This window comes from Neodiprion pinetum, chromosome 6, assembly GCF_021155775.2.
Source record: "Neodiprion pinetum isolate iyNeoPine1 chromosome 6, iyNeoPine1.2, whole genome shotgun sequence".
NCBI lineage: Eukaryota > Metazoa > Arthropoda > Insecta > Hymenoptera > Diprionidae > Neodiprion > Neodiprion pinetum.
In genome coordinates this window covers 4,860,957-4,887,046 of record NC_060237.1, presented here as the reverse complement: position 1 = coordinate 4,887,046, position 26,090 = coordinate 4,860,957, and the positions used below count along the sequence as shown (strand labels likewise).

Genomic DNA, 26,090 nt, shown 5'->3' with positions numbered 1-26,090 from the left:
CTCACCCTAATTTTATTTTACTGCGTTCATACACGAAAAAATAAACATACGTTAAAACTCTGACGAGTCAAAGATTCATTACGTGTCAGGCATTCCACCGCAAACCGACCTATTTTATTTTAAGTATTGTGTAATGTACAAAAAGACCATCGTTTACCGAGGTTTAGATTTTTCGGATACTGGGTTTCATTTTTACTGCTTCGAGAAATACGAAAACCCAATTTTCGGAGGAATAGCCTCAGTCAATTGGCTTCAGATTTTTCTCATGAATTCTTTGTTAAGAAACAAAAATTTTGAATCTAAGGTGGAAGTGGGCAAATTTTTGGTTTAGAAGCTATAGGCTTGAACGACAATCTAGTCGTTAAAACATGATAAACCTCAGATTAAAAATAACATTTATAAGCAAAAGAAAAAAAACGCCGATGGTGAGGGTCGGACATAGATCGGTTTGGGGTGAAATGCCTTGTATACATAATTTAGATGCGATTCAAGCCCCGACATTCATCCAACACCATTATTTCACTTCATGATAAAGTTTAATGTATTTATATCATCTTATTTAAGACAGTAGTTATTTTGAAAATATATTTGTATATATCTATATATATATTTTTTTATATAGGTCATTTATTAGATATACATTATAATAAATTTTATACACAAACTAAAGCCTACATAACAACTTCATGGAATTATATATATGTTTTTTTTTTTTTTTTTTTTTTTTTTTACTGACAATATATAATTTTGGTAAACTACCGAAATGAACGTGTTATATTAAATCGGTCGCGAGCTACATCTGAAATCCTATTGCTTTCTACTTTATTTACATAAATATATATATATATACCTTTTATCGTATAAGGTGTACTTTGTTCACGTAGAACAATCAAAGATTTTTCTCTTAATTTTTTTTCATTCTGTTTCCTGTTTCTGTACTTCTAATATTTGGCAACTATATGCGTCGTACATACGGAACGATAGCGACTACAGCAAAAAGAATAAAATTAACTAAACATTTCTCAAGTTCGGTGATATAAGATTTTGGTCATTTTGTTTTCTTATATAAACATGAAATATGCAGAATTATCTCTGTTTTCAGAATCAGCTTGTGATTGATACAGATAATCGCATGGGGATTTGAATTTCTAAAATAAATTGAATCCCCGTTTTCCCATACCAGCTCGTATTTTTTTCTTTCTGATGCCGGATTCAACAATTTTACCTTTGATCATCGATCTTTTTGTTTACGTACCTGGACGGGAAAATAAATTTATGAACGTGATTGATTAAATGATAAGAATCGCACAACACGTATAGTTTACGAGAATATTATGAAAAAATTACATAGATACACATAGATGCACCAGTATAAGGTGGAATATCGAGTTCTGGCCGAAAGAAAATATTGTGTATGCATTTTACAAGGTATTATTCATATCAGCAAGAATATGCACTGGCCAAAGAACACGACAGAAAATTTTAAACACCCCTCTGTAGCTCCGTATTGGAGAGAAAAAAACTATAACTATTATACGCAAATTATATTTCGATATCTCAAACGTAACCGAATAATATGATACCTTTAACTATCCAAATGAGCAATACGTTCCGGGTTTACTTGTACTGGAAATCATTTTTGTTTTCCTTGTGTTCCGTTCATTATCTCGTGTAATTTAATTCACTTCACTTATACATTCCTGTTATACATAATAGTTATAAATCATTATAACTGATGCACTGCCGTGCATTTCTTTTTTTTTTTTTTTGTTTTTAAGTATTATATGTACAATGACACCACTTAGATAGACGTTAGATTTTTAATATAACAATAAATTAAATATAATTCTCATTACTGCTGCCAAAACGTCCTTAATTAATAAAACAATAATAATAATAATAATAATAGTAGTAGGTAATAATAAGTCACGAAAGATATGACCATACATTCAATTATTTAATTATTTTTTAAACTCTCTTCAAGAACCTAGAAATGGCATTATACGCATCACTGCCCAAAATTTTGTCCACATCTAGTAGTAGATTTTTTTTTTTCACTACCCTGCTACCTCGAAATAGTTCAGGAAAAAAAAAAAAAAAAAAAATTAAAACAAAATATAAAACACAAAAAAATATCATTTGAAAGTAGATCCCTTCTTCGACGAGAGTCTAGCTGCAAATATGTAAAATACCTATCAAGACGAAACAAGATAAATTTTTTGATTTCTCAAAAATTATCAATTTTACAAGTTACAGCACATCCAACCCTCACACGTCGGCATTCAGAAAGTAAAAACGAACTTGTAAAATCAACAAAGTATATTGTTTCCTTTCATATAAAATATAAACAACCTTTCGGCATCGAGGAATCTTAAGAGACATATCGATTTGACAACTTGACACGAAATTCGTGAATAAAAACATTATGTACTTGATACGTTCTCCTTCTCTCGGCTCCTCACTAACTTCACACCAGAAAATGCATTGAAAAAAATGCCAGTACTCCCCTGAACATCGGTTGCTATATTTATTACCAATTAATTCGGCATTAATCAGCAACGATTCTAGGCCGTTGGTACGGCTTTAAATTTTATCAACGAATCGATTTGGTGTTTAACTCGTAGATTACTGAGATACAAGGTCTACGTAGTTGGCAGGATACAGTCCCACCCTACCGTCCTTCCTCCCCTTGCACCAACCCTGCTCGTCCTCGTCTTCCAGTTTCTCAAAAACGTCACCTTTGAACACGATGAATATCCGGTAATAAAACATCTCGACGAGTGAATCTCCCATTTTCGTTCAATCTCAACGTATTCATCGTACCTTGTTTGAAGCTCAATTCGTCCGCTTCGGCACCTTCGTAATCGTATAACGCTCTGACAGGGACACCAGGTTCCCCGTTGTCGACTAGAGGCTCACCACCATCTTCATCCCATTCTTCCTCTTCGAATGGATTAGATTCTTGTTTTACACTGGTTCCATTTCTACAAGTTGTAAAAAAAAAACAAAAAAAAAAAAACAAACAAACATAAAATAAAAAATAGTTACATAGCATTTTATACGTAAATTAATAATTCCCGTGAATGTTTATCCAGTTAGAGAAGATTATTTTTAGTCTCGATCTAATAGACTACGGACTGTAACTAGATCCTAACGATGTGCGAACAAATTTAGATTCTATACAATTTGAAGAATTTCTTCGGTATAAATACTTGTCTTGTTAGTCTCTAATTGTAGGAAAAAAAAAACACTGAATGAGATGCATAAGCAAGTGTTTCTTTACTTATTTTTTTTAAATTATTATTATTATTATTATTATTATTATTATTATTATTATTATTATTATTATTATTCACTGACGTGATAGTCGCAGTCCTGTTCACTGTGCTCGTTTCATGGTTGTTCTTTTCCGAGGTTTGTTTGCTCGACGAGTTTATGGTGTCGATTTTGGTATCTGGAAGCGGTGCGTCTGTTGGTATTACTCGTCCAGCAGGTTTGGCTCTGGCTTTATGGTTGACAGGCGGGAACTCCTGGTTGAGAGGAAAAGAAGGAAAAAAAAGAAAAAAAAAAAACGCAAGAAAAATAACAGTTTGTTACAATTCATAACAAGCATACATTTTCTGAGTTACAGAATTTTTTTAGAATTATATATCGAATCACCGGATTTCCGGTGTTTTCGAGCTGACAATGAACTACGGCAGAAATAGAATTCTGATAGTATATATATCTTTGAAATATTATCGACTTAAAGCCTTGATAATTTATACGTGAGAAAACATGTTATCGGCATTTATGTTACAAAAATTAGACTTATCAAGGGATCATGCGCACGATGCAGTTGTCCGCGTGAATAAAAACCGAGTCGAATAAAAACAATTGATAAGTTGCGAAAAAGTTGGACAAATCTGGGACAAGCTTGCGGTTACTTCAGTGACCTTATTTTTTAATGTTTCAGTCCTTTACATTATCGTACACGATGCAATATCAATTAACTGGAAAGTATCGTTAATACAGTCATGCTGTACCTGAACTAAAAAATAAAAATGATACCATGTGATGACGTGTTTTTGGTAAGGCGTAAGAAGAAAAAAAAATGGATCAGGGAAATCACATATATATGTATCGTGCGAATAGAATAAACGAATGAATAAATGAATGAATAAATAAATAAATAAATAAATAAACAAATTTACATGCAGATCTTCACCAACAGGGCGCTGATTGATGAGAGTGATGGATCCAGCAGGTAATGCCTCCTTCGATTTAGACCCTTTGGTGATGTCACGGAACTCCTCCGTATAATCCTGCATAATAGCAACACCCACACAATCACATGCATGCATTCCAAATTTTCAGTCACTCTAGACTATCGTAATAAGTAGCTCGATGCAACTATATGGTCTGTTAGAAATAATTAAGAAAATAACTTGACACGGAATAAATAAATTACATTCAACTTTGGTGCAACGTATTGACAAATAAATTAAAATAAAAAAAAAATAAAATAAAATAAAAACCGGAATGATTAAATTGTGACAAATTTTACACACCGTTAAATTGTACAGGCACTTTAAATATATATATATGTATTCAATTTCATAAGTCAACGAGAAAAATCGAATTCGATTAAAAAAAAAAAAAAAAAAGTACATAACATGGATATTAACTAAGGTATATAGTGGGAAAACTCAAATGTTTCAGCAAAACACGTGTGAGCAGATATTACATAAACATGCGAGCGAAAAAGATAATTTTGCGAATGGCGTTATCGCTGTGGTGTAAAAAACGACGTACCTCAAATTGTGGCCAATTCATAGCCATGTTGACCCCGTGATTATTCGACCACCATTTCAAGTCTTTTTCGTGCGCAGCATTGTTGATTGTGTGATAGAATTCTTCGTATATTTGAGGGAGCCTGAAATTTGAAATTTGGCTCATGAACGAGCAGTAAACTGAAACCTCGAGACGTTGGAAAAGCTGGATTCATTTGAATAACCGGAGATTAGAAAATTAAATTATCATTACACCGGATCCTGTGATATGTTAAGGCATTTGTGTATTCCAAAAAGAACATCCTTGAAGAACTGCAGTCGCTGGGCCTCCATTTCTTGACACTTTTCAAAAACTTGCGTCATGTCCTCCATGTATTTAGGATTGTACTGATTTATTTCAAGAAGAGACGCCTCGTATTTTTCTTTCGATTTCTGTACCTCCTCCTTTGTTTTTTGTACACGATCTTGCATTTTTTTCACCTAGCACAGACAGAAGGCGAATTATATATCGGCGAAAACACGGTGGAGGAATTTTTTTTTTTTCATTTACCCAGTACACTATAACGTTACATTTTCACTTGTTAGATGAAACGAAACTTTCAAATCAGTGGCAAGTCAATAGATTTGTTTTTTCTACATATCCACACGCTCGTAACGTTATATATTGTTTAATATCAGTGAAATTGTATCGTTTATTTACACGTATACAACAGTTGCAAATTATTTTTTATACCAATGGTGCATGGGCAGTAACTAATGTTCTACCTTCTTTTTTCTTCCTCTTTCTAATTTCATAATAAGAACACAACAAGTATAAGAATAAATTCAAAATTTTCTACCAAACAAATACAATTCGACGGATGCACAGGATACATTTTTGCATATTGTAATAATAAGGTGCTCCTTGACCAATAAATGTAGATAAGTAATGTAAAATAAGCGGAGAGAAAATTATAAATAAAATCCATCCATCACTATAGGTAACGTGTGTAATATACTGTAATAATCCCGAATAAGGAACATAATTGTATATATATATATATTGCTGCTTACCAACAGAGCTCTCTGCGAGGCGAAAAAAAAAAGGATAAAATATATATATATATTAAAACGCATGCAGCATGCGACAATACCTATGCATACATACAAACGCAACGTCGCCTATCTTAGAATTCCTAAGGCACTTTCGCATTCTGAGGCCCCATGCACCACATCCGCATTGTGCCATCTAAAAAGTTTCGTCGTTATAGACTTCGGAGTGTATAACGCGCGCAGTTTTCAACTAAATCTGACGCTAAAAATGTTCGATCATAAATAAACAGGTGGAGTTTAGTCTAATTTCAAAAAATTCTGAACCCATTTCCTCGAATCGGTAAATTATCTTTTAAAGTATAGAAAAAAAAAGATATAAATAACGCATCTGACGGTAAATAAATTATCTTTGGTTAAATTTATCGAAAAGTTTTTTCAACATATCGCTACGACGAAACAGGCAACGTATAAAACTGTTTACACTACTAAATCAACGTAAATAATTATTACGGATTTATTCTACAGCGACAAGGCCTATGTATTTGTATATATGTATATATATGTACATGTATATACATATTTATATGATAGAATTGAAAAATGGAGCACACGTGACGTGGGGTATGAGGGAATCAATTATCGCACGTCAAGTGCACAACAGGAGAAGAAAAATTGAGAACAACACTTGACATGCATTCTTATTCGTAAATTAAACACGTTGTATGATACACAACAACACGATTCACGTACGTTTTCCGAGCCTCGGGCAATCTGAAAATAATTAACACTAAAACAACTGCTAGTCGACGCACCTTATTTTATGTACATTGGATAATATTAGTTTTTCGTTGAAGGCTTAGCGTTAAATAAGACGGAAAATAGCGCAACCCGATCGATGAACGATGGGAATGAATTTTTCAAACTGTTATTAACAAATCTGTACGTATATAAAACTGTGAAGTATAGATGTGTTGGGAATTAGTGAGACGTCGGTGTAATTCCTAATCTTATCATCGGCATATCCAAGCTCGTCGATCATTACGATTCGATAGTCATGTATACGTATGTGTGTACACATACAAGTTATCTCAATATTTCATCGTTACGATTTTGAGCTCTTGAGAAAAATTCCTTTCGTACAGCAATTCACACAAATTGACGAATGGACTTATCACGAGGAATTATGCTCAAGTTCAATCGAGGAATCAATCTGACCGGATTAACGTTGTTTCAATCAAAGATGGAATGCATGATGACTTAGTCATCGGTAGATCAGAATGATTATATCATCATACGCGCCTTTTAAATTATGCTACGTATAAAAATCATTTCTTCATACCTGATCAGGTGAGAGCGAACTGTCTGCGGAAGCGTTTCGTTCCATGTTGGCCGCCGTTCTTTCCGTTTTACAACTGTTGTGATACTCGGCCTTGGCTTTTTCGACTTTTTGTAGTAACTTTGCCCACGGTTTTTGAGCCTTTTTAAACGAATCTTCCATCTCTTTTCGTTCCCTCAACGTAATCATTGACTGAAAGATGTTTTTAATTTTTTTTATTTACTATTCTTTTTCAAGAAGAAATTTAAAACGATTTTTTAAAAAACGGTTCCGTTCGTTCTACGCGATCTCTGCTGTTGTTTACTATCGTTATTGGCATGCGATAAAATCAATCAGTCTTCGCTTTTGCATGAAAATATGAATTTATCAAACTTTGATAAAACGGCGCGCTGCCACAGCTGCATGTATAATAATTCCGATAAATTAAAATTCACCCATCTCTGTCGTAAGTGACGAATTTTCTCACCTTGTGATAGGTGTCTTTCTGCCACGTTTTCACCTGCTGTATAATGTCGTTGCACAAGTTGTCTTTGACCCGTAAATGCAAATCGCACAATCTGTCCGACTCGACGAGAACGCCTTTCCACGCTGCTTCCGTCGTTCCATATTCGGGACCCTTTTCAATTTTGTCATTCCAATTTTTTGACCAGCTCTTGAGCGCCTTCGCGTAATTCTTCTCAATCTCGGCCCGCTCTTGTACCAAAGCTATCAAACTGTCGCACAACTTATGACCATCCTCTATACGCTTTGTCGTACGCTTATAGTTCCCCGGTTCCCAAAACGAGTCCGACGTTGCTATCAGCATGTTGTCGTCGCTGTGATGTGACATCCTAGCCTAGAGTAAATAGCCCCTTTCTCCTGGAACAGATAAAACATTATTTCCCCTTCGAATCGCAATAGCATGTAAGTATATATAAACCGTTATTATTTATAAAAGTTTGATTGACGCAGCGTATATGTAAAATCATGGTAACATAAATGTTTCAAGTGTAACATGGAAATTAATTTTTACCCTGTTAGCTGCGAAATTTGTCAATTTTGATAAACTTAATCTCGAAGTAAACGAAATTAATTTTATACAACGCAATGTCGAGAAAAGCTCATTTTCTCGTATATTGATTCGCCCCAATTTGCGAAGCCGTTTCAAGTCGTGATATAATATTCTGCAAGAGGGATATAAAAGACAAGGACGAGTGTCAGAATTATTTCTATCTTGAGGTCAGTTTTTATTTCTCGATGAACGAATTAGGTATAAAGCATCTTCTACGAATACAATTAAAATGATACATCACTTGCAATTATTTATTCGTTTTCTGAAAATCCCTCCCCGCCCCTCCTCCCCCCACCCTCCGTGCATTTCTATACAATAATCATTCAACAATTTACAAAGTATAATATCAAGCTGTATCCTGTTGATATATTCTACTACTCGCTGCTGAATGCAATTCGAACACGAATCTCGGTTACGATTTAAACGTCGCCTATAACTGCCGATGCGGTTTAGATATTTATGATAATTATATTCATTATGATAATAATGATAACGATAATGATAATAATAATAATAATAATAATAATACAAAGCGGTCCGTGCATACAGAAATGGGGGCAAAGAATGCAGCCGTGCTAACGATCGAGCAATTGTGCCTAATTGCGATCACTTTCGGTGCATTAGTTGGAGCCTATAAATGCGTAGATCTACGTGTAGTATGAGGTATACTAATACTTATACAGGCAAGTCGTGCTCTCGAAATCAGTGCATTTAAGATTTGTCACCGAACAATGACAGACAGGGAAGATTCATTCAGCAAATCTTTTATGCTTGACTGGTTGATGAAACTTGAAAAGTATGGACATTATACGTATAACTTGAATGTCATTTCCGTGCATGTTTCCTGTTATATCTTCAGAAGAAAAGGGATCATTACAGGTATGAAAGGCACCGCAGTGACTTCTAATTCTTCTTCTTCTTCTTTTTCTTGTTCTTTATATGCACAGTGAAGAAATTGAAAGTGAACTCGACCTCAACCTCGACCAACGGTACGACACGGCATAAATCAGTGCGTGTGCATCGCCTGGCATAAAGTTACGCGTGCCTGAACTTATTCCCCAGATCCATATATCGCAGAATTATTCGTGCAGTTCGAAACGAGGCTGCAGGCTGATTGCGCACAATTGGTGAAAGAACCGACGATAAAAATACGCGTGCAGGTGAAAAGGGATAATTTGTCACAGTGGATTCAATCGGAAAGTTATAAATAATAATACACCCGTGTATGTACGTAAATGTGCGTGTAAGTATACGCATATAGGGAAACGACGATTCCATCCTTTTCTCTTCCTCTTCTATAAACATATCTCACTCTCTATAACCGACTGTAATAATAATCCTGCAGATCTTTCTCTCGCTCTGTAGTGCCAGCTACGTGTATAACTCCGGAGTTTCTTGGCCTAGCTTCACGGGTACTTTCATAACGGCATTCCGTCGAGGAGCTCGAGATTCCGGTGCCAAGAAACGTCCTTGTCTCCAGACGCATATAACCATATAAAGCAAAAGTCGGTTTTGCCGAGTCGCTGCCGCAGCGTTATGCGAATGATAACGTATACTTTTATATCAGGCACTGGTGGAAATATGAACATGAGCCGAGATCAAACAAACAATTTTTGAATTCGAAAACAATTTTCAATTGTGCATTCTTCGTATTTAGATGAAATCTATTAGAATTGTTATAATTTACCCACGAGATGAGGGAGGTATAGCATATTGATTGAAAAAAGCATCAGTCGTACCCCCCTCTTGATAAAAAATAAATAAAAATAACATCCTACTACACAACAATGTTCAAGCAAAGCAGTCGGGATAAAAGATTGCAAATAGCGGGACGCGAAGATGATTAATCGGCGTGTAACCATTCGCGCCGTGCAGATGACAATATTTTCACGATCAATCGTATCGAGTGATGGACGTTACATAGAGATTATATATACATATAAATATACACAATCCGAACGTTAGTGAAAAAAAGTGACAAAACATTTGTGGAACGACGAGTAATAATTGACGAAATTATATTTCAAAGTAAAACAAGTAATTTATTTTCGGTAGACATTCGACACAATGACGAATGAGTGTATACTTAACATTGGTATCGCGTTCGTGTTTTAGATCATGCGACATGGAATAAGATATGTAAGAAAAATATGTACGTAGACATGTATCATATACGCGTTTCAATTACTGCAGCACTTTCAAAGGTTCAAAGGGACTCGCGACGCTTACCTCAGTTATTAGACGATTCTAGAATATGTCGGTGGTAAATATTATCCGTGCATCTCAAACAGCGAAACGATGGAATTTCGAATGAACATCAAGTCAAGTGCAGACTTTCCACCGCTGGATTAGTTCTCCATCCTTTCACCTGCACATGATATTTTACACAAGGCATATGTGCGCGCGAATTTCATATACTCGCAGAAAACGACGTTGTTAGATAGAAAATCGCACCGCGTACATGATGCGGTGTATTGCAAATAGACTACGAAAAAAAAAAGAAAAAGAAAAATACGTATACTCAGGTACATTGTTGAATAATATTTCATACAGGCACGAATTGCAAACAAAAACTGTGATATTTTATGCGATATGAAACAAATTTGTAACACACAAGCAATAAAAATATTTAACCTCACATTTTCAAAGAGAATTAATAATTTGCCGCAGGCAATCCTCTCGTTATTATATGTGTGGTATCTTAGACGATTAAATACTGATAATCAATGGTTATATAATTTTTCTCGCTCACTTGGTGATGTCATTTTGAAGAATCGATAAGCTTTGACAAGTTTCACTGTCAATGTTATTATACCCGTAGTACGATCAATTAAATGTAAGACATTTATATTTCGACATCAGTTCAGCCAATAAATTATCGCCATCAAGTTCGTTAAATATCTTAATTTGAAATTTTCTTAAACCCGTTATTTAAAGACGAATATTTCGAATATACGAATGCCGAAATACTTTCACAGCAAATCATAAAAAAAAAAAACAAAAACAGTTTATAAGGAGATCGAGATGTTTCTCAAAAAAATATATACGTATATACACGTAATACACGAATTGATAGAGCACAAGAAAATTCACTCGCATCGTTTCAACGTCCTATAAATTTTCACAATACGGTGTCGAGAGCCTTCCAATAATGGCCGAACAAGGTGTGAGAGGCTTGACCAAGGCAAGGCAAGGCAAGGTCGTCCAGCATACCTTTGCGTACAAGTCTGCCCACGCGTAGCAAAAAATTGCGTAAGCAAAAAGAATCCTAAAGATGCACCCACACGTTACGAACTCGCATTGCAACGGGCTTGGAACTATGGGAATATATTTTATATACGTGTGTTTTATACTCGGACGTATTGGTTATTGCGTTACAACTGCGCCAAGAGAGTAAATAAATGCGTGGGTGCGGGCAAATAGCATCTGTAATATTTTTACCAGCATTTTATTGGAGATGCAGCAGCTGCCTCAGACAGATTTTATAAATCCGTAGTGTACGTATAACCTACATTGGCGCCGGACAAATATACATATTAATGAATGAAGAGATGATCCGGTGTCAAAAAAACGCCGTGATTGATTTGTAAAACAAGTATGTTCTTCGCCTTATTAATAAATAATTTCATTTGGTGCGAATTTGCGTGTGAATTTTAATCCTGTAAGCACAAAATAATATGCGATCAGCTGACTGCTCGTATCGGCGCCATATTGTCTCGAGTCACGTGTGTACAAGTTTCGTGATTATTCGAATTATGGTCAACGTGAATTATTATACATACTTAAAACCGACATCTCTCTGTTTCTAGATTGAAATCTGCACCGCCTGCGTTGTATGTTACATGATGCATATTTCTTACTAGGGGAAAATTTAAGCGTCCAGTTTAGTCAAGCAAACAAAAAAGATAAACAGTTTAACACATTCAACGGGGTGCGTCATTTTTGAAGCGACAGTGCCGGGCAGCGCGGACTCGTGACTAGAATCGTGATACCTACGCACGCGGCATTACCCTCGACGATTTAACCGTGTGCGCGAATAAATATGAGGCTCAATTTATTAACGTTAACGTAACGAGACATCAGGGAACAATGGTGATTGCACAATTTTATAATGACATTCAAGGTGTTGGCTTTGCAAAATGTTACTACCTACATTTTGTTTATCATACTTTTTACTAAATTTCACACATTTCTGAAGATGCGAAGTAACGATTTTTCCTAAACATGCATCGTTTCGGTAACTTTACTAACTTCATTATCGCGAATAAATTATATACGCTATTAACTGCCGCGTGTCTATACACATAAATAATCAAATCAGTGCCGCCAGATTGACTGCAGCATAAATCCAGACGAATAATACAATAATTCGTTGCTCGTTAGTTGATCTTTTTTTTTACCCTGATCTTCGTTTTTGTTGTTAATGAAAACCGGTAAGAAATACTTGTACGTTAAAATATTCTGTAAGTGATCAGATAGAGCGATTTTGATTTTGTTAATTGTTCGAACCGTCGTGTTTGTTGAATTGAAAAAACGAGGACGGTTCTTTGGGTTTAAAAAATTTTTTTTTAACAATTGTGATCGGCGACAAATGCCGTGTAATGTGTTTGCCTGAATCTGGACAGTTAATTTCTCAGGTTCCGATGCATCGGACGTGCAAAATTTATACACTTCCTCTTGAGAAGATTTTTCATTGAAAAAAGGGTAACTACGTTGAAAAGATGGCTCAACCTGCCGCTAATTTATCCTACACAATTTTTAATTCATCGTGTTTTATCGCGCATTATCTTCATAGCTCGTTACAATTGTTATTGGCGTCTTAATAACCGATTAATAAACCAATTACGCGGTGCGGCAATTAATTAATAGCCTCAAGACTGATCTATGTAGAACGCTGCGTCATAGATAGTTGATTTCAAAATTGTCTCACCTACAGGGTGTCAGCAATATATACATCAATGTTATACATAGAAATTAGACGCAGGCAATGAACAAAAAACGGTTATCCTTGGAAGTTCTACTAGGAAAATCAAATGTGGCTACAAATATCGTTGGTTTGAAAATTTCTAAGGATGAAATTAAACAGCCACAAATCCAGTTTGTTCAATTAGCGTGACTCTGACAAGGCAAAGTGCTGCACGTGTAATCGTTATAAGGTGACGCACGTACATTATACGTAAATAGAAATTAGCGAAAGGCTTGATAATAGGAACCAACAACGGCACAGCGTGTAATACCAAGTGTATTTTCGATTTATAATCAGGATCTGTTGTTGAGAAGGCTTAGATAGATAACGACGACGATGATCTCCTCCGTTAATCACACTGGCCCAATTTGCCGGAGGAGTAATCTAGGCCGCCAGCTGTTTTGCATTACATCTATTGTACCTGCAGCCTGCACAACCGAACTTGAAATGAGGAAAAGCGAGAAACAGAAACAATGGCCCCGGGCCGATACTCTACACCCTTTTACAACAGCCCAACAATGGATCTGCAGGCGGAGAGAGAGAGAGAGAGAGAGAGAGAGAGAGAGAGAGAGAGAGAGAGAGAGAGAGAGAGAGAGAGAGAGAGAGAGAGAGAGAGAGAGAGAGAGAGAGAGAGGGGAGGGAGGGAGGGAGGGAGGGAGGGAGGGAGGGAGGGAGGGAGGGAAGGAGGGAGGGAGGGAGGGAGGGAGGGAGAGAGAGAGAGAGAGAGAGAGAGAGAGAGAGAGAGAGAGAGAGAGAGAGAAATAACGATCCCGTTATGTAACGTGTGTGAAACGTCAAATTTGTTATTCCCTTGCATATAATTCGTTTGTTATCGTATGAAAATTTTACTCAAATGAGAATTGAGATACGGAGGTAGGATTGTTAATAATACGATAGGTTAATTTTTTAATTAGGTTGTACAGTTAAGGCGCAAAATGCAATTTTTTTTTTTTCTTTTCCTTTGGCTTTTTACAATTGAAACAAAAATTATCTTTATTGAAATAAATTTTTCATTTACTTTTTTTTTTCATACATGTTACCGATACTATTTTTTCCGTGAAAAAATTGCGAAGAATCTACCAACTGAAGTCAACATGGTATGAATATATTACATCGCGATTACAAACTGAATCATGATCTAAATTTAGAACGATCAATGTACAATAATATTGTATGTAACACGGACTGCGTGTATTGCAACGCGATGTTAAAGTGCAGTTGGAATGATATAAATAATTCCGGAGAAGATTATTCAAAATAAAATTAATTTATATATCGTTCTATACGTATAGGTATTAAAAAAAAACGTACAATCAACCGAGAAATTGAGTGTAATCGATAAGGACTTCTTTAAAGCTTAACTAATTACGCATCTCGCTCAGCTCAGGAGTATCAATCGACGTCGAAAATAATTTCCGTATAAATACTGTGCTAATAATAAAATTAATAACAATAGTGATAATGATCGATGTAAATAATCACCGAGACACGCATCGCTGATCCGCGAGGGTTTAACATCTTTATCAATTAACGAATTAGTCCTCAAAACCGTATCAAATGCCTGCGTAAATTTATCTGATTGTTAAGTGCTGAAGCATTTTGCCATTTACATATAATCACTCTTTGATAGCTGCAATATTATGTACAGAATGCAAAAAAAATAAACGCGATGCTTTCTAAAACGAATTCGCATCGATAATATTTGAAATCTGAAACAAAGCGACTAAAACATGGAAGATTGAAAAAAAAATGCAATTATTAATAAAAAAAAATAAGACAAACACTCTTCAACGTTACAGAGAGTAAATTTGTCCCTCGAAATTCGATGATTGGTTCCTGCTGCATTCTCCCTTCATTTTCGTAACAATTATTCCACGTCCCAAGTCTTATATGTATATATTATTAACATTTCTCGCAAAAAAGCGAAGTATTTTAATCGACGAATAATTATTTGCGTACACAAAGGACGAAAATTCATGGGTTTTTTCACGTCCAAACGTTTCTTTCATCTTATACGTGTGTATACATATATATATACATATATATACATATATATAGCGCGCCTCTTTTCTCAGCTATACTCTCGAAAGGGGAAGAATTCGTTTTTCTCAAACCCCTTGGCGGCTGCTGGCTTTTTCCTTAGTAAGCGCGAAGAAAAGGGTCGACCGAACAAAGTCCGACTTGAATCTATCTGGTGGTGGTATACGTACGTAAACAGACATAAGGCCCTTTAGTTATACGCTTGCAGAATGTCAGCTACAAGCTGAAGAAGCTTTCCTGCGTCGACGACCTCTTCAGGCTTCGCACATATTCACGCATGATGGCTCTGCGGAAATTTCTGGAGTAAAGTAGGCCAACGAGGAGGGTGCATCTTATATCAAGTATGACGTAAATGAAAATATATGTATATATGTACATGTATACGTTTTCAACCCTCGCGCGTAACCATTCAAACATTATATAAATAATAGTATGAATAATGTTAAACAAAGCGAAAAAAAAAAGAAGAAATTTGCAGAGAAATATCTTGAAAATCATAGATATGAATATTATACGGTAGTTGTACGTGAAAAACAGAAGCATTGTTTCGAATAAAAGAAATCAAGGAAAAGTGATTCGATCATTTTTATCACAGGGTTATAATATTTAAGTACCCTGTACAATACATAGTACGAATGATCTTTGTTTTACTAAGTTTAGTACATCGTTGTAAAAGCTACAAATTTTGCTGGCCGAAAACCGTAGAGGGAGAAAATCTTACGCGGACAGTTTCATCTATACATGTATATATGTGTATAACCTAAAGTAAAAATACACTTGAGAATATTGCCGTGTGTCGAGAAGCAGATAAAAAAGAAAAAAGAAAAGTTGCCTGCTGGGACTTAAATTTCATTTTGCCGCAGTAATAACATTCAAACAATGATTTAAACTTTTGGCTGAAGTTTATCCAGCCGTTAACTTTAACGTGTACCCATACAGCAACATTCGCATATATTTTAATATTTATAAGGTATAAATTTTAACTCGGTAGATACGAACATATAATATATATGCGTACAAATTCCCAACCGCGTGCAGTCACGTAAAGTTGGCGAGAAACGCCTCGAGTGGTGGGTTTCAACTTTGACAATAAAAACAATAAGAATTTCCCGAAGTAAACGGTCGCTATATGAAAAAACATAAAACTTGAAAACCCGGCGAATTATCGATTAATCTAATCTCAGGATCGATTTTCTTCTACTCTTTCATTTCCTTGGTCTTGCTCCTACGATTTACGATCGGATAAGAACGGAGTGAAAACTAAGAAACAAGAGCAAGTGCCTGTTACCCATCTACAGGTAACGTGGGGGGAATAACTTCCGGTCAATTTGCGCCGAGGCTGTTATACGTACCGCGAGATTGAAATTGAATGTGTTGCAGATAAAATCTCGGCGCGGCGTACGTGTAATGAGACCACGCCTTACACGCAAGTGAATGCAGACTACATAATGTGAAACCAGAATGTGGCGAAACTTTTTTTTTTTTTTTTTGTTTTTTCATACTTAAGGAATATCGAATTGTAACAAAGAACGCGATATCGTATTTAAATTGTGATTAAATTTAGGTTAGTGTATACTTTTCTGAACAAAAAAAAAAAAAAAATTAAAAAAAAAAGACATTTCAAAAGAATAATTTAATGATCAGAGTAATCCTGTTTCGTAGTTATTAATACTTGTATCAATTGTTCTCGGATTCTTTAATTTTATCGCAAATGAGACACATATAGGTATATATACATAACAGGGTGTTTCGGGAAAAAAAAATTTGCGATTTTCTATCATAACATCTCCTGAAAAGTTTTTTTTAGGTTAAAACAAAGATTCTGTGAAAAAGATGAGCGTTCCAAGTTATATGGAAAATCGCGATCAGTTGATTTTTCACACTTTTAAGCATTTTTGAAACAATTTATGGACTATGGTAAATATGGTTTTTCTTTTTATTGCTTACGTCAATCATAATATCAATTTACACCACAAATAAAACCCTCACTTGTTGTGTCAAGTCTCCACTCGACGTTTGAGAAGTGTATCTGACAACTTTTTCATTATTAATTCAATCTCATAAAACAGTTATAATTTAATATGAACTTTTAATTTAGAAGAATAATATTCTCTGACGATATATCGTTGTGTTATATATCGTGATATTTGGATTGAATATAAATGTCAGGAAAGAAGTAACAATTGAAGTGCTACAAAAAGTGGTTCTTCACAAATTCAAAAAGATGTTTAAAAAAAAGTGAAAAATGAATTGAGCGCGATCTTTCGCATAACGTAGAAAACGCTACTCTTTTCACAGAATCTTTCTTTCAACCTAACCAAACATTTTAGGATCTTCCACGGTGAAATATCGTAAATTATTTTTTCTGAAACTCCCTAATATATAACGCGCGTGTGTTTATCGTTAAAATTTTGTCCAAAGCTTTTCAATCCTATATTGAAAATGAAACTTTTCACCACACTAACATAAGCTGCATTCTGTTAAAGGGAAGAGAACAAAAATAAATTCTTCACGTTTCCACCCTCGATTTCAGCGGCTGTCGCTCCCTTGACGCACCAAGTATAATAAAACTCTGTGTCGCTATTCTTGAACATGCATGAGTATAGAGTTATATTTTGACTACTACGCAAATCTCCAGAGTATTTTTACCTCAAGTTCAAATTTTCCGTATACAGTACTTACGAATTTACCATGACCCAGAGAGCCTCGTCACCGATTAATGAATCTTAATAGATTTGCAATTTGAGGGGGGGGGGGGATAATATTTAAAATAAAAAATTATCTCTCACACTACCGTCGATTGATCGTACTGCCTTGATTTTCGTCAGACTAAAGCAAGATTGTTAAATCCTGCAACTCGACGTCTGCGAAATATCTTAGAAGCGCTGTGAGTCGACTCTCATTTTTCAAATTTAAATAACTGGGCTACCCCAGTCAGCCTGCAGGCTATACGTAGGCTTAATTTACGTTAATTATATGTATCGCCGTAAATCTTCTGCACTATATATAGCCGTCAAATTGAATAATTCGCAGGGGAATAAGTATAACGTGTATGTCGTAGCAACGTCTCGCCGTTTTGCGAATAGCGACAAAATAATAACTTTAACGTATATATATATGTGAAGAAGAATTATTTAATTGTATAAATTTGTACATTTGCGCACAAGCCACACACACACACACATATATATATATATATATATATATATATATATATATATATATATATATATATATATATATTCGTTTGTTTCATCCTCTACATTACGAGTATCCAAGCGAAATTTATTCCTTGCCCTTATGAAAATATTCTATTGATATAATATTTAATAATTATACTTGAGAGAAAAATCTCTCGGGATTATAAATATGTATGAGGGTATTATTATATTTCCGCGTTTAGTCGGCGCCCACGCGCTGCAGGCACGTGATTATTAACTTTTTGTCGGACCCACTTGAACGAGTAACGACCTGTTCTGAATTAAATTGATTTAATTAATTTCTAACAACCGTTTCACGTTCCACTACATCTCAGTCAATTCTTTCAATTAATTAAAATATATCAAACCCCCTCAAAAATCCATGAAACTGAACCTAGCAGCCAGAGTGAGCAAAGAAACGTTTTGAAATTTTTTTTTTGGAAATAAAAAAATACAGTTCAGTTTTATGTTGATAACTTTATAAAAGTACCGAAGGTTTTCAAAGTATTTCATAAAATTTTCATTTCCGGATTTCATCATCTTATTCTAACGAACATTAAAACGTTTGGCTGCTAATTCTTGCTGCTAGCTTCCGCCTCGTCGAAAATCCGGCAGAATCGCAGATGCAATCACACAAATCTGACGTTGTTTAGAAATTATTCAACAGTCTGGAACGCGATTCATCATAATATTTATACACACATTATATACTATATTATACAATGCAGATATAAAAAAGCTGCAACGGCAATTTTATTTAATTCTTCTTCTTCCCATTTGCTTTCTCTTGTCATCCCGGTTGAAAAAAAATTTATCTAAATAATAAAAAATTGTAATTTATACCTTCACGTTTTGCTTCGTTTCACATTCTGCGTTCAAAAAATTAGGTAGGCGCGAAATTGTCGTACACACATTTCGTTATAAATATTAGAAACAGTAAAGAAAGTTTAATTTCGCTGATAATATTATATGAAAGGTATTGGATTGTATTGAATTCACAACGAACAGAAAGATGCTAGGAATGAATGACGGAGTGACGATATAAGTATTTATAACATAACTACATGTATACAGGCGTGAATAACTAAAAAAAAGGAAATCGAAAAGACTTTCTTCAGAAATTATTTGCAAAAATACAGTATACATATCACACGTATAATGTATGTATAATAATGTTATACATGTAACCTTTGGATCGAATTCTATTTCACAATGAAAGAAAGAGAAATGCGAATCTTCGAGAAAAACAAACCAATAAATTCTTCCACCACTTTTAGTTTGCAGAAAATTTAATATATCCGCTGGCCGCACGAATAATTCAATATATTGGGCAACTATACAATAATTCTGGCTACAAATTTGCGAATACAGTAAAAAGTAATAAAGAAAACGTTTTTTGATCAACACACTGTTTTTATTTTCTCATATTATTACATCCCTCTTTTTTTTTGTAAGTAATTTAATATTGGCATCGAAGTAAAGAGTTGAGAGAAAAGAGAATGCCGTTCCGAGAGAAAAATGGTTGAATAAAGATTGTCATATTCTCGAGAGGTTTTCTCGTTGCACACAAATGTGTATTATATGAGATATATGAGAAATTCCACATCAAACCGACCTATTGAAAAAATACAAGTTCATACCTTATACGTTTTTCTCTCACTTTTCTATTACTTTTTTCGCCAGTAAGTTTTAAACCAAAAGTTTGCCTACATCCATCTTGGTATAAAATTTTCGTTCTTCAACGAGGAATTCATGAGAAAAATTTAAAACCAATCGATTAAGGCTATTCGTTCGAAAATTGGGTTATTGTGTTTTTGGGAGCAGTAAAAAATCAAACCCGTGGTCCAAAAAATGTACAACTCGGTGAAAGATGATTTATTTTGTACACTCTACGTCATATTTGAAAATAAATAAAATCGCCAATGGTGATGGTGAGACGTGGGTAGCTTTGGATTGGAATGCCTCGTATACATAATACGTAAAATATAGGTACGTGTAAACCTGCACTACCGTATTATCACCCGGCATATATAACTGTGACATTTTCGAGAATATACATGCAGAATAATATTTAAAGAGCAAAAAAAGAGAAGCGGAAGGCTTCCCTTTCTATCATTATTATAATACAAACATTCGCCGAGCAGAAAGTCAGGCAAACGAGTTATACAATTTCGTCTTTTTATATTTATTAAGTCACTTCTGAATGCGCGATGTCTGTGCATTCGGAATATAATACACAGTGCGGTGCACAACGAAGAAGAGAAAAATAATTACCTGTCACGTCTCGCTTTATTGCTCTTATAAAAATATATATATACGCCCGCCTGTTCGACTAATAATATCTATAAAATGCCAATCGAGAATCAGGAGAAAGCTGATTAATTATTGGGAATATATTTCAGGAATAGAAAGATTGAAACTGGTAGTTCAAACAATTAATCATGATCTGGGATAATTGCAGGTATGAAGGAAAGTGAGAAGGAGTAAAAAAAAAAGTGAGTAAATTTCAAGAATACGAGATATAAATGGCTCGATACTGTTTAGCTTTGCGCAGCAGTTTCACAGGGAACACGGTAGTGACCAAAACGCGTTTCAAGAGCAACGCGTGAATAATTCAGCGGTCTGCTCGGTACATTCAGGCTTGAAAAAGACGGAACAACGATGACAATGGGGCTCAACAATGTTCTCGTTGCATTTCAGGTCACGTAGTAATTTGGCTGCACAGTATTATACCTCGGGCGAACTTGAATGGCGATGTGGAAAATAAAAAGTGCGAGAAACGCGAGAAAAATTGTTTGAATACGTAAATCAGATCGGAAAATATTTCTTGTATAATTCAAAATACAGTGATAAAAAAAAAAAAAAAGAATTTTTTTAATCCAGAATAAAGCCGGTCTGTCGCTAGTGAATTCCGAACTTTCCGTGCATCGATCTCTCAACGTTTCAACGACTTTTGCATCGCTTCATCTATGATTCTGCACTGCAGTTAATACACTTTACATAGTAGTACATAAATCGTATTTATTCAAGGTTTTTATCGCATGCTTGAGAGATCCGAGAGCAGTATGGAAAGTCTTGTAGACTGGTCAAAGAAGTGGTGAAAAAAGAATCATGTACAGTAAGCATCGGAGGATTATTCGGTACTTGTGGAATAAAATTTTTTAATTCTTTTGCAATGCGTGACTTTCGAATAATTGCACAACACGCTGAATAGTTTCATAAATTCTTTAATTTTTTTTTTTTTTTTTAATCATTTTATTGTCTAATAGCGTACATTATGTATTATACGATTCGAGATATTTTTTATTTATTTTTTACCTTTCTCAACGCAACAATTATAATTCGAGACTGGAATTTTCGAATTACCATTCATCGTACGATTCGCCTTAATTGGTTGTATTTTCATAGCGATTCCGCACGAATTCATTAATACGAAAGCTGTGATTTCAATTTGAAAAAGCGCTCCCGTCGTATAAAAATAAAACAAAATATTTTAATATTAAGTTACATTCAGTTACATCAAAGCAACTGTACACGGGAATATAAGTCTTACAGTTCTTCAACGGCAAATCGGATTTGCGTAAAGTTTATACATATTTTTTGAGACTTGGATGAATTCGGTATCGTCGAAGAAATTTAAAAAAAAAATTAAACGAACACTCGTTGCACCGAGACGTCGCAAAATAAGTACCCCTCTTACAGTTTAAGAGTATTACTTTATAGCCCTGCAACGAACGAGCTGATAGATGATGAATATTGATTAAGTTAGCGTTGGGTTATTCAAGGCTTATGAGGGGCCGACTAGCACCGTGATGTTAATAATCTCAATTAGCCCCTCATCGAGTGTTTCGTCCACTGTCGCAGTTTATATCCACAACTTACTCAGCTCGAGGGTTCTTACATCTTTTATAAATCGCGAACTCCTCTAATTTCAACGCTTCGTGAAAAATGAATGTTAATCAGTTGTCTAAAACGTATGTGAAAGAGAAAAATGTCTTTGAAAAAAAAAAAAAAAAAACCGCCATAACATTAACGTGAATATAACATACATCAGGGTCGTTTCGTGGTTTGTAACACATATGTAAAGTTTTCCAACCCGATTTAGGTTGAGCAAACAGGCTTGGTGCATATTACTGAGCAAACATTCTCTAGTCTGGGGCTGTATAAAAATCAATTCCTCAACGCAGGTACAACCCAGGTATAAGGTGTTATTACATACCGAGTAGAAGTTGTCTAAACCCAGCGTTAACAGCGTCTCAGGGTCACGAAGAAAAAACATAAATTCTTTTCATATTTGTACAGAAGTAGTACAATATTATACACTTATAACCGACTCGGTGAACGCACGCATGCATGGGTGTAATTTATTCAAGGTAAGTAAAGACTTACCTACTTATAATTACGATGATAATTATAATTACGTCAGACGTATTTTTTTTTTTTTCAATTTTTTTCAAATTAATAACGCATAATACAACCGGAACAGAAATTCAACGTGTACCTATAAATTGCGCGACACGTGCCACGTATATATTTATATTTATGTACAACATATATATGTATGGGGATAAGAGCGTTGTGGAAGGAATCGAGGTAAGAAAAAAAAAAAAAAAATACGAATCGTTTCTCTCTCTCCCGAAACGGATAAAAACAAATAAAATAAAAGATTAAGAGGAAGAGGATAAACATTTTCGTATATCTGTATAATCTGTGTAATGGGTCTCGCCACGCTCCAACATCGCAAATCAGGGATAAAATTTCCGCGTTTTTCTTCGCTGCGACGAGCACTGTCGCGAAGAATTGTCATTATACACTTGGAATATTATCGGAGCAAAGTATTTATAGGTACGTACATGTATAAGGTATACACAAGTATGTACCTAGGACTTGGCCGTAGCAGCTACACAAAATCCATCCGAGAGCACCGAGGCGTGTAAATGCGGTATTCGTCCGTTTGCGTGCGTGTGTGTGTAACTTACTCGCGCACAAGACGGCGTCGTAGCTCGACTGGTCGTATTATAAGAAAGCTGCATATATCCTAACCCCGATGCAGCCTGCACAGGATGCGTTCAAAAGCAGACGGATGTACGCCTAGCCGTAGGAATTGGTGCGGTTATAGAGCTTTCGACGTCACTGCCGAGTGTGCGAGTTACGTTACTAGATGTGAGAAAAAAAAAAAGAAAACTAACGATAAGAATGTTCGATTGAATTTTAAGAACGTTGATCATTTTTTTTCAAACATTCCTCTCTTTTTTTTTGGTTTTTACTCACGATCCAATGTTTTTTAAGTAATTGTTGTGTTATACGGAATTTAAAAACGGGAATAAATTAATTCGTTAAATTATTATTATTATCATCATCATCATCATCATCATCATCATCATCATGCCGTGTACGTAAACCGGTATAACGGAATTACTCCGCACTCATCGCAGTGGTTTAACTGCAACCGTTTCTATAAATAATTTCAACGAAAAATTACAGAGAAAGGAAATTAGAAATACTAGTTGAAGAAATTTTGGGAAGTATGTTGTAGAAGGTGAAGATTAAAAAAGAAGGTAAGAAATCGTGGATCGGAAATCAGGCTTTTTTTTAGTATAAACTAATCCATCCGACTATTCAGTTTCAAATTGCCTACGCATATTATACGCTCGGCGTGTTTTTTCAAAGAATCGCTGAAAATGAACTTTCCACAAATTTTGGGTCTGTGTCTTAAATTCGAATCGTGACAAACTAATTAAACGACAATCATTTACGTTTATAATATGTTTCAAACGTGTATTACAATTCTCCACAGTCGCAGCTTGTAAACAATTGTTAGAAAATCCAATTACCTTGGAAGTACATAACTGTGCTGAATATATCCGGTCACAGATGCGTGGCAAAAGTTTTACCGCTAAATTGTGCAACCAGTGTTTAGAGGTGCACCATATACACTTCCGATTCACTTCCTGTTCCAATTTTCCTCCCACCTGAGCTCGGTTAGCGCACAAAAATGAAAAGAAAAAAATTAAAAAACCGTACAAGCGTGCATCACTTTTGATTCGATTATCACCACTAAATTAGCGAGACTTAAATATTCGCACACTGTAATATGAGGTCAAATTTTCATCATCGCGTATCCGTCGAAAAAACAAACTGACCTCTCATCCAAGGTGATGTTACGTGGTTATTCGTGCGACTTGAGGCTAATTTTTACGTCACACACACACACACACACACACGATCGTTGTGCCTCGAATACGTACAAACACAGGTATAAAACGTACGAATACGCGCAGGTGTATAAACGAACGGAAACGCGAGGAGAGCGACGAACGATCGAACGCTCAGGGCGAACGGAGAAACCAGACTGACTGATTCCTTAGCCACGAACTGGGTAAAGCTGGCAGGCATCGTGACGTAGTAAAATAAGTGCGCGTTACAGCTTTGTGCATACACTGTGTGCGGAAAGAAAGTGACTCGAACTTCGTAAAGCGTCCGGAAAGTTCAAATTGGGCTTGGAATGTCGATTTTTTTTTTTTTTTTCTTCTTTCATTCCATCCAAATTGGGATAATATTTTATTCGGTAGAATTTTCAAATTTAGAAAGTTGAAATGTAATTGATAATCCGAATCACCTGAATAAACGTAGAGATACGGAAAAATCTCTAAATTCGGACTGAACTGTAGAAGGCGGTAATATAAAATCGTTGAAATGAATGTAGAAACTTACAATTAGAGAACTGTACAGAAAATTTGATGTATGAATATGTATTGGGAACTGGTTTAAATAATTGTGAGAATAAATGTATAAATGAATACGAAAAAAACATGTAGATATTCCGAATATTCCGTGTTTTGGATTTCTTCATTCTACGTTTACAAATTCGGTGTAAGTATTATCATCACAGTTTTAAAAATTCCACACTGTGACCGATCTATACTTTGTGTTCATTCTACTTTTTGACTCCTTGATTCGATATCGACTTCTTTCGTATAACATATTGAAGTGTGAAAAAATTATCTCGTTCTTTTTCCATTTCGACATCACGTTTTACACTTGCCAGATTTTCATATCTCGATGTAGGTACATATATATACGCACATATTCGTGTACCGATCACAGTTTCATCTCTTCTCATCTCCTCTCTTCTCTTCTAGGCTCATGGCCTCGGATTCCCATTTGAGAAACTGGTTCTACCGGATTTTTCTAGGGAAATTATTGGATCGTCGTTGTGATTTTCGGTTTTCTACCTGTACCTGTATACCTGCCTACCTTCCTTTTCCCTTTCTCTATCCCTTGTCCCTTGGTCGCTTGAATATATTTCCTGACCGGTTCGTGGGCAGGGAGTGAAATTTTTTTTTAACAGGAAAATCTAACTTTTGTGTAGGTATACTCAAAAGTAGTATACAAACGTTGTCACCAATATGAAAGAGTAACAATAATTTGTTTCGTTAGAATATTCGAAATACATGAATGTCATTATTGAGAGTTCAGATAAGTGTAACGTGATCAGTCGCACAATTATTATACGACGCGACGGTGAAAAAATTCATCTCATTTTCATGTACGTAATATATATTCAACAAACTTTTATCGAATCATTAATTTGAAATACAGCATGAATCGAAAAATTATAACGTAAGGAATAGTAAGAATTCCATCCTCCAATTGGTACAAACTAGAATACGCGCGAATATATCATATTTCA

General features: G+C 35.1%; 1 protein-coding gene across 6 annotated transcripts in view; it reads right to left on the bottom strand.

Annotated features, from left to right (window-relative positions):
- Positions 1-1,697: 1,697 nt before the first annotated feature.
- Positions 1,698-26,090, bottom strand: part of Synd (protein kinase C and casein kinase substrate in neurons protein Synd) — a 54,129-nt gene continuing 29,736 nt past the window's right edge. Inside the window, exons 1-11 of one of the 6 annotated variants that reach the window (XM_069136844.1) lie at positions 24,541-24,740; positions 24,232-24,369; positions 7,607-7,998; positions 7,144-7,332; positions 6,555-6,575; positions 5,026-5,252; positions 4,795-4,915; positions 4,194-4,304; positions 3,361-3,530; positions 2,824-2,984; positions 1,698-2,738 (exon numbers count right to left, since the gene is read on the bottom strand). In XM_069136844.1, the coding sequence (XP_068992945.1) occupies positions 2,626-2,738; positions 2,824-2,984; positions 3,361-3,530; positions 4,194-4,304; positions 4,795-4,915; positions 5,026-5,252; positions 6,555-6,575; positions 7,144-7,332; positions 7,607-7,969 (1,476 nt within the window). In that variant the 5' untranslated portion in view covers positions 7,970-7,998; positions 24,232-24,369; positions 24,541-24,740 and the 3' untranslated portion in view covers positions 1,698-2,625. Of the gene's footprint in view, positions 2,739-2,823; positions 2,985-3,360; positions 3,531-4,193; positions 4,305-4,794; positions 4,916-5,025; positions 5,253-5,825; positions 5,838-6,554; positions 6,576-7,143; positions 7,333-7,606; positions 7,999-24,231; positions 24,741-26,090 lie in introns of those variants that run through there. The other 5 variants (XM_046630380.2, XM_046630381.2, XM_069136845.1 and 2 more) reach the window with 5 other exon arrangements.